General features: G+C 42.5%; 1 protein-coding gene across 2 annotated transcripts in view; it reads right to left on the bottom strand.

Annotated features, from left to right (window-relative positions):
- Window positions 1–10,365, bottom strand: part of LOC108787430 (catechol O-methyltransferase-like) — a 15,803-nt gene that overhangs the window by 4,778 nt on the left and 660 nt on the right. Inside the window, exons 2-3 of one of the 2 annotated variants that reach the window (XM_018556985.1) lie at window positions 6,691–6,698; window positions 4,183–4,339 (exon numbers count right to left, since the gene is read on the bottom strand). In XM_018556985.1, coding sequence (XP_018412487.1) covers window positions 4,183–4,321 — 139 coding nt within the window. In that variant the 5' untranslated portion in view covers window positions 4,322–4,339; window positions 6,691–6,698. Of the gene's footprint in view, window positions 1–4,182; window positions 4,355–6,690; window positions 6,699–10,365 lie in introns of those variants that run through there. The other variant, XM_018556984.1, reaches the window with a different exon arrangement.

Raw genomic sequence — 10,365 nt, forward strand, 5'->3', positions numbered from 1 at the left:
ATTTAAAAAAAAAAAAACCCCCCCCCCCCCGACTGGTTAACTTACTGCCCGAAATGTCGCCTCCCTTCCCCAGACCTCACTCACTTGATATGGACCTGTCCTGATATTCAATCCTTTTGGATTGCTGTGCTACGTTACATGGACTCCTGCTCCGGTAGGTCTCGCACTCTAGCACCAGATATTTGTCTCTTTAATGCCCAAATAGTAGAATTGCCATCTTCCCCTTCTCTGTCAAGATGAGAGCATCTTTGTATACTAGCTGCCAAAAAAGCAATACTAACCAATTGGTGGTCTACTACAGCTCCTACTACCTCCAACGTGAAAACACACTTGCACCGCCTCATGTTAATGGATAAAATAGATACCATCACTGATCTACACAAGGTCAATCGTTTCTTTGCAACCTGGTCTTCTTTTGCGGCTTTAGAGCTGACACATGATCAACTTAAATCCCTCATGGACGTGTTCCAATACTCTAAATGGTACCTGGAAACGTAGCTCACTGGGACATTAGGAGATTTAGATGTTCTTTGATACACCTTTTCCATCCCCCCTAACACAGCCTTGATCTCGTTGCTTTCCTGTTACCATCTTACCCTTTTGTCTAATATATACTATACCTACTACAAGGTCATATGGTAATTCATCCATGTAATCAAATTTTGTATAGATTGCTTTATCTCCTTTCCTTCACGGATGCCATTATGCCACATACAAGACAATGTTGAATACTTAAGCGTAGGATGTCAGAAAAACGGTTTTATGTATATCCACACTCAAAGCTCTGCCTCCATATGTTTTCTTTTGTGACCGAATTGTATGTAACATAACGTATTGCTGTCGACAGTGATTGTCCTCCTATTGTCATGTCACTACTGATGATTATTTTTTCAATAAAAATTTACATGCTAAAAAAAAACAAAACAAGTTTTGGCAGGAGATACACTTTAAACATAAAACTTCATCTTTAGTGCTTAAATGAACCTTACCCAATATTCTATCTAACCTTAACCTAAAGCTGGCCATACACTATGCGAATTTCAGCCAGTTTCTTGATAAACTGGTCGAAATTCGCACAGTGAGCAGCATCCAGTGCCCATTCAGCCGACATCCCTTGATCAACTGACCAAAGGAGCCAGTTGAAAAATCTTCGATTTAACAGAGGCGGCAGCCAACCAGCTGCCATCTCTGTTCGGGTATTCAGACAGTGGCCAGCGGCCGTCAGAATACAATGAAGACAGCAGGAGATTCTTTAGTCAATGTTCGTAAGCATTGATGGAGGAGTCTGTTGTATTTTATTTTTTCAGCCCGCAGGTTGAACAAAGAAAAGATTACAGTGCATGGGCAGCTTAACACTAAAAGGGTTATTCACTAAAGGGTGAAGAGTTTGGAGAAGGCAGGAGAAGTGAACAATCTAGGCCAAAATAGCTGAACTGGAAATGGAGCTGAATTGGAGATTTTTTCCAAATCAGCTATTTTGTCCTAGATTGTTCACTTCTCCTCCCTTCTCCAAACTCTTCACCATTTTGTAAATAACCCTGCAAGTTAACTACTGAAACCTTGAAACATAGCCTCCCTCCCAACACTGAAGCTTAACCTTAGCTTAAAATGTGATTCTTAGTAGGTAAAAAACCTCAACTCTTAACACTAAACCCATTTCTCCAATTACCCTTAACCTTCCACTAACTCTCCCTTAAACTGGATGGTTATCTCATTTATTAAACATAATTTTGGAGGCTCATAGCCCCTATATGATGTCCTGTATTCCATATGTTGTAGGATTGTCTATCACCTCAAATTCCTACATGTACAGTATGCTCCACAGATGGTTTAATTCAACAACTCCAGAATTACGGGTTGCACTAATTATCTAACAGATAAGAATCTATTCTGTAACCTTCTTTTGATGTAACTGCCCTCTGCCCTTTCACACTGCAAACCTTGTTTTTCTGGATATTCCAGCTGTTAAATTAATAGTGGAGCAGTATACAGAAATTAAGGGTGGAAACATAACATTAAGTAGACACCCCATCTAGGACTAAGTAAACCTATCTTGAATAAATACCTTTTATGACAGGCTAGTGAACCTCAATTGTATTTTTAATTGAAGTTAGCCACATACAGTCACAATTGTTCTTACTTGGTACAGTCTGTTAATACATAAAAAGGGTTGTATGTGAAGAGTTTAAATTCATGCTGTATAAAAAATATCGGTTGATAAGTCAAGTACGATCAAATCATGTTCTGAGGGCATTTAAAGGCAGAATACCAGCTGAATATGTAATTATGTGGGTACAATTTTTGTGACGTTTTTACTTGCCAAAATAATTGTACTAGTCTGACCAGCCAGCCGTTTCATTCACCCCCCTCTGCCAATCTATATAGCCAGAAGGTAGACATAACTTTTCACTATTGCTGGATAGCAGATTCCAATGCCATCTACCAAACTTGCCAAATCACAAGACTATAAATAAGCATCATTACACAGATATGTGGTTCTTTTTGTGCTCTCCCCTCTCTCTAAACAACTCACCATCCAGCTCCCAGTGCCTGAAAGCATGTTAGAGTGGCATCACAATGCATATGAATCAGATTTGTTCTAAGTTTATTTTGCTGTGTGAAAGACTGTGGGAAGCTGCAATGAAAATAGATCTTGTGCATTTATTCGTGTAGTGTTAAAAATGGAACTGAAACTATACACAATATAAAAATGTGTGCTTGTAAGTTGTTTAGATTTCTATAAACTGCTTGTTCATGAGCTCAGGAGTAACAAATGGGGAAGTCTAGGCAGTTCACCAGACAGAATACCACATTTATTTGGCTCAGACAGAGCTGATCTAAACACAGGCAGGACACAAAGGGCTGGAAGAAGCTGCTGCACATTCTCGTCTGATCAGAATTCTTTATTTTCACTAATTGAGGTGTCTGTGAGGGCAGGAAGTGGCTATAGATGTTTCTGTGTATAGAATGTCAATGCTACATTAAAGTGACATTAAACTCAGGAGTTAAATCTTAAAAATGCATTTAAGTACATTAACAATACTGGACCTTATTTGTGTATCACTCAGTTGTACATCCTCACATCATCTCTGACTTCATGCTGATACTGTCCTTCCTTCTGGAGGGTGGCTACTTTTGTCCCCATGGTCCCACTCCAAGCTCACTCCTGTGATGGACTACAATCTCAATACAAATTAGTAAACTAAACGTGAGATTGTAGTCCATCACAGGAGCGAGCTTGGAGCGGTGACTACTTTAGAGCACAGACAGGGGCCATGGGGTACAAAAGTAGCCACCCTCGAAAAAAGGAAGGACAATGTAAGCATGAATTCGAGCTTAGCGATTCACAAATAAGATACATTCTTGTTAATAGGATACTTGAATGCATTTTAGGATTTACTTCCTAAGTTTAGTGGCACTTTAAAGAAATAATACATTATATTTTAATGAACACAACTAGAAAAACAATATTTTATCAAAACTGGAGCAGACAAAATCTGGATCCAATCAGCTTCTCTCTTCAGTTTGTTCAGTTAAGCTTTGAAAATGAAGGGTGGATGCTGTTTGGTTGCCATGCATAGCTGCTCCAGATTTTGTCTGCTTCAGTTTTGATAAATTCCCATCTGTGTGTTTATATTTGCTTGGTGTTCTGCAAAAAAAGTGCTTGCAGCATTTTTGCAGATCGCACTGGACTGTCACTGGAACAAAGGCACTAGTGTGCCTGCGTTCTGGGTGCGGGCGATCGCACTAACAGTGGGTGTGGTGCCATTGACTTCAATGCACTGCCACCCCCCTTCCGGCCCCTCTACGCAGGTGTTTTTTCATTGGTAGATCTCATTGAGCTCGTCATTTGAAAAGTAGATCTCCAGACGAAAAATTGTGGGCGCCCCTGCAGTAAACTATAAAAAAAGTGTAGTGTTTCACTGTAGAGCATTACCCTTACTTCATGTCCTGGAAACCACACAGGAAGTGATAAGCAATCTCCCTAATAGGAACAAAGACAGCAACAAAGCAAGACAGAGGTTCTAAACTTCACCACTCCACTTGAACCTAAACAATATGTTTTGGATGCTTTTGGGCTTTAACACATCAGCAGTCCCCAATGGACCTTTTAGTTTCAAATATTGCCAACAAAAAAAGACAATGTTCCAGCAGATCATGTTTCAGTTGTAGCAGAAATACCTTTCTCATCTCCCACATTCATGGCCCATTCCTTTTCTCTGCAATATTTATCAATATGATCCAGCACACTCTGAGGGTTGCCACGTACTGCGTTCTGCAGCACAAAATTCAGGATCCTCTGTTCTCTGGTTTCAGCCATAGATACTCCCAAGCTTTAGTTCAGTCCTTGTACCTAGGGAATTAACATGACAGCAATGGCTTATTATGCATTTGTTGTATCCTCAGTGCAGGCAAAATACACTATGTGCATGTAATTATGAAGCAATGCACATGAAATAAGCAACTGTAGATATTATATGATATTCATATACTGTACTTATGTAAAGTTTTTATTACAAACTTTTCTTTTACAACAGTTGTTTTTTATTTTTGCAACAGATGTTTTTTATTTTTGCACAATATAGAATAGGAATAAAGGCGAAACGGAACACTTTGTTGTATGGACATCCAGAATCATAGGATAAATTCACATATCATTCATATTGATCCCTAATACACTAGCAAAAGTTGTACATAATATAGAGGGTGGTAGTGAAGTGAATGACAATAGTTGATAAGTTGACCAGAATAGAACAAGCAAACTAAGCTGATAGGTAATGGAAATGAGGGAGCGGTCTAGTGTATGACAGCCATAGTTACCAGAATTTCCAAAATTTGAAATGTTTATCGTTAAGTATCGCTGTCAATTTTTCAGTAACCATAGCGCTATGAATTCTGTTTTTTAATTTGTCAAAGCTGAGGATCAGTGTCTTCCATGCCATTGTGGTAATGTATTTTGTCACTGTACCAATGTGGGTGATTAAGACATGTTTGGTGTGAAAAACTGTGGGTTTGGGTTAATGTAGAAGAGCTTTCCAGGGATCTTTACACAAGTTGCAGAAATGGACTGAATGAATTAAATGATATATTCCAATCCATAACCTTTGAACAAAGAGAAAAGCCCACCAGATATAAAACATCATATCTGGTGTAGAACAGCCAAACATTTTGGTGGATAAGTGGGAATGCATTTAGCCAAGCGAGCAAGAGTGAGAGACTGTTGAAGCAATACTTTATAGGAATTCTTTCTCCAGAGCTATAAGATTTCTAAAACTCTTAGTTAAAGAGAACCAAATAGCTGTACGCTAATGCAGTAAGCAAGCAATTTATTGGACTCTGTATTGTTTATAGAGGCATATATAAGTGTAATCAGCACTGGCAATTGAGGGTCTGATCTTCACCATTTTGAATATAGTTTTGTAAGGTAGGGAGCTTACGTTTTCCTAAATAAGGACTGAATATAGTGGCATAATTGTATAAAGCATCTGAGAAAGTTAATTAGAGGCTGTATCCTGGCAATCTTTTAGATGTTGAAAAGACCTGATCCCATTTACAGTTAGCAACAAGTATATGTCTCGGGTTGCATGGGTTGTCCACCATGGGAATAATGACGGTACATCAGAAACTTTTCAACATTACCTACAAGTTTACAACAGCTAAAACCTGGATGCCCTGCTACTAAAAACACATCTAAAAATATTGGCATTTTCTCAGTAAATGATGACAATGGTGTAGGCACTAAAATGAAAGTTTCAGCAGCACTTTTGACCACTAAGTGCATGCATGTAATGTCTCAGCATGTATGCACAATAAGTACTATCCTTGTCGCACTCCTTACCGATATGTCCCTTGTAGTGGGGGGTGCTCGCAGTGACTGCGGATGGCGCCGCGAATGTCAGCAAAATTGTAGAAATGTCACCAGCACACCAGTCCTTTTAACCCCTTCATGACTGAGGCCTTTTTTTCATTTTTTTTTGCACCCATGTTATATTCCACATTTTAGGCCTGGAAATGACTTAAAACCCCCAAACATTATATATTTTCTGAATGCCAAGACCCTATAGAATAAAATGGTGGTAGTTGCAAATTTTTATGTTGCGCAATATTAGCGCAACTCCTTATTAAACCCCAAAATGTAGTGACAAATTTTATTAAATGCCCCAAAGCACAACAAAATACCAATCTTTTTAAAGAAATATAAAAGATGAGGTTACAACGAGTAAAACGATACCCAACATGCCCAGTTTACAAATTGCGTGCGACCGTGAAACGGCGAAAAACTGCAGTACCCCAAAAAGTCCATAGAAGACGCTTTAAAAGCCCCCACAGGTCATCAATTTAGAGATACCCCAAAATACTGGCTCTAGAAAAAAAAAGGAGCCCAGAACTGACAGCCCAGGGACCAGAAGTGATGCAATCTGCATCGCTCCCGGTCCCATAGAACGGGGAGGGGATCGATGAACGGAAGTTCGTCGACCTCCTCCCCAGCTCCCCGCGGACACCAAGGAAGCCGGTCCCGGAGCCGGGAAGCATGGCTGGGGGCGGCCCATTCTTCGGGACACAGAAGCGATCTGGCGACAGGTAAGTCGCCAAAATCGCTTCTGTTGTAAAGCCGACAGTTGGCTTTACAAGTTTAAACAGAGTCCCCCCAAAAAATGTGCAGATGTTAGCTGTCATATACAGTATAATCAGTGTAGGAAAGTACTATGTTTCATTAACCACTTGCCGTCCGCTCGTTGTAAAAAAAAAAAAACGGACAGACGGCACTGCAGCATTGGTGGGTTGCCGTCTCCAGAAGACATTTTTTTTCTGCAGGCGCGCACGGGCAGAAAGGACCCGACCAATGCACCAATCCGTTACCGGGTGTTTCACATATAGACGATCGGCGGCTCCATAGCCCGCCGATCGTCTATATGTGCTTGTTTTTTCGAACGCAACACCCCCACCCCGCCTCCGTTTTTTTGCAAAACCCCCCTGACCCCTAACCTTCAATCCCGGGATCTGCTGCCCCATCTGCGGCCCGGGACCGGCTCGGAGGGCGTCAAGAGGACGGGAGATCAGCTCCTTGCTGACCTCCCTCCGGGCTGTGAATGCAGAAGTGATGTGTATTACATCACTTCCGCATTCACCTGTCAGTCACCTGGCTGCTATAGCCAGAGAAAAGAAGCTGAGGAAGCGGATCTCTGCTTCATCAGCTTCTTTTGGGGTTCCCAGGTGACATAAGGTCCTGTGTGCAGAGGAAGATCCCGCCCACTGGCGCTGGCAGAGAGCCAGCTGTGTGTAATGTAGGAGAGAGAGAAGAGAGAATGTCCTGGATCTGCGCTGTACGTGGTTTCCAGTGAAACGTAATGTGAAAACACGCAAGGGCGCCACCTGCTGGTGCTAGCCAGTATTGCAGGTGGATAACACACAGGAACTATTTCTATTTCACAAAAAGGGACAGTGATGAAAATGGCTGTTGTGTGTGGACCTGCTGAAGTGTTAAAAGCAGGACTGTTAAACAGAGATGCACATAGATTATGGAATAAGTGGACTTGTTGAAATTAAACATAATGAAATCTAAACAGTTGGAACGGTATATACTGTATATGTAAAAATTGCCATTAGTTAAGGTACATGAATATCTAAGAGATGTTGATATATATATGGGTTTATCTTTCGTCCAAGAAACATGATAATCCAAGGTTAGTGTTAAATCCCCTAGGATGAATAGTGTCTAGAGTGTATATCCAGTGGCTTCACGACGAAGGAGTTGTTTATTTCTGTCACCACCCCTAGGATGTCTGCTGACATGCTCAATGACCATGCCTCTCAGGTCATGCATTTGGTGTGGTTTATGTGCGAAATGTACTGCTACAGGTTTATTTGCATCCTGTTCCTCCCCTTTCTGGACATTTAATAGTGCGATGTGGATATCGCTTCTACGTTTCTGGGATCTTCGTTTAAAAAGGGCCTGTTGTCATGCCTACAAGGAACATGGACATTTAAGGATATAAAACACAAAACTCTGTGTTACAAGTAAAGAAGCCACGAATGTTCCATGAGATAAACCATTCAGAAATAAAACAAACAAGTTACATAGTTGAGTATCACCAGACCAAATGAGGAATATGTCATCTATGTACCTTAACTAGGCTATAACATGCTTTTTAAACATCTCTGATTGAAAGACATGCTGTTTTTCAAGAAATCCCACAAATAGATTTGCAAACGCAGGGGCAGCAGAACTGCCCATAGCGGTTCCACGGATTTGTTTAAAAAGCTGTTTTTCAAATAGAAACATGTTATTTTCCAGTATAAACTCAAGGCAATGAAGAATGAAGGAAGATGGAATATCATGTGTATCATCACATGTCAAGAAGTGTTCGACAACTGAGAGATCAGCTTTGTTGGGTATGCATGTATATAACGATGAAATGTCCATAGTCACAAGTTTCCAACCATGGTTGACCTATTCTAAACTGTGTAGTTTCTGTAAAAGTCCCCAGTGTCTTTAATATATGCTGGTAGTTTGATAACGAGAGGCTGGAGTTAAAAGTCCACAAACTGAGCCAAAGGTTGCGTGATTGAGCCTGAGTCTGACACGATAGGACGGAATACTAGAGTATTAACGCCTTTGTGTATTTTATGTCATCCATATACAACAGGGATGCATGCATGCTCATTGTACAAGAAGTTGGCCGTGGAATCACTAAGCAACCCATTGGTTTTACCCATATCAATGATGGATAGTAATCCTGCTTGCACATTGCGCAGTTTGTCATGCATGGACATTACATAACTGTTATCATCTGATAATAAGGATATCATACCTCGTCGGTAGTCTGCATAGTCCATTATAACCACAGCACCACCTTTATCGGCTGGTTTATTGATAATGTTGGTGTCATCCTTCAAGGATGACAGTGCGTCGAGGTCCTGCCTGGTCATATTAGTATATGTCCTAGACTTATGGTTAGCATGCAGTACATCATGTTTAATGGTACATGCAAATGCTTCAATTGATTGAAACTGTCCTGGTTACAGATCCATGCGGCGTGCACGGTCGTAACGGGCCGTTCCCGGAAAGGACAGGTATTGCGTGTGATTGTACGCAGCAGCCTGTTCTTCTCTATGGGAGGATGTGGCCGTACTCTGCCATACGCTCACCCACCCTGTACATCCATGCAGGTGTCCGAGCACAGACACCCGCATGGATCTGCAGTTCGGGTGTGCATACGGCCGCATCCTCACATAGAGACAATCACACGCAACACCTGTCCTTCCCGGGAGTGGCCCGTTATGACCGTGCATGCCGCATGGATCTGTATGGGCTGACACTTAGCTGTGTGAATGAGGCCTTAGCGCTGCAGGGAAGCAAGGGTCTAAGGTGGGCTGTAAAGGATCTCTGTTTGGCTCTGCAGGGTCTCAGGCAGAGACTGCCAAAGACCCCGCACATCCCACCATAGACCTTGCACAGCACTCCTGAGTCCCTGAAAACCCCACCAGAGACCCCTCCAGAGCCCACAATAGACCTTACACAGCCTACCATAGACCCTGCACAGAGACTCTATTATGGGCTGTACAAGGTCTCTTTCCCTGCACACATGCTGTTCCTCTTACCTGCAGCTCCCCAGCCTGCTTCCAGGACATGCATCTTCGTCCGGCCGCCAAAGCTTCTTCCTCCAGCTACCCGCAGCCTCCATCGGTCGGGCCGCCTCTCTCACGGTCCGATCAGCAGTCTTCCTTCTCTGCTCCGTGCCTAGACCCGGCGACACAACGGCTTCCTGGACCCACCTGCAGACTCCGGCGGCCAGGCCGCGTCTCCCTCGGCCCCGGCCACGCCTCCTCTGTCACCCAACAGCTCGCGGCCAGTCCCTACTAGAAGCCACCTAAGTAGGCAGCACAGGCTGCCCGATTTTGTACACCCGTCGACGGCTTTCCTCTTTGCAGGGGGGGGGGCGAAAAATGCCACCCCCCTGCAAAGTGCGGCTCCAGACAAACGCCTTGTTTGCCTCGCGGCAAATACACCCCTGAATGGGTCATGTTGGATGAGAGGTATATGTTAAATTCAAGCCACTGGTAAGCGCTTTCCCTAGATAAGAGACCAGGCAGCATATGATATGCCCTACACAGGAATGCGAATGTTCCAATGATCACCTGGCAGTCAAAATCTGTTTCCAGGAAAGCAAACCCATGGGTTGCAACCTGTAAGTTACTGCATGGTCAATTCCAACCCCCCTTTGAAGGGATCAGGGGTGAAGATTTGGCAATTCTTACATTTTCCATCTTCAAATGAGCCCACAGCTTTATTGCTTGCACAAAGGACTTACCTAAATCTTTAAATCAGATCCCTAATCGAACATAAATCTTTTCTTACTGTAT

Source organism: Nanorana parkeri, unplaced genomic scaffold, assembly GCF_000935625.1.
Source record: "Nanorana parkeri isolate BGI_ZX_2015 unplaced genomic scaffold, ASM93562v1 scaffold260, whole genome shotgun sequence".
Lineage (NCBI taxonomy): Eukaryota > Metazoa > Chordata > Amphibia > Anura > Dicroglossidae > Nanorana > Nanorana parkeri.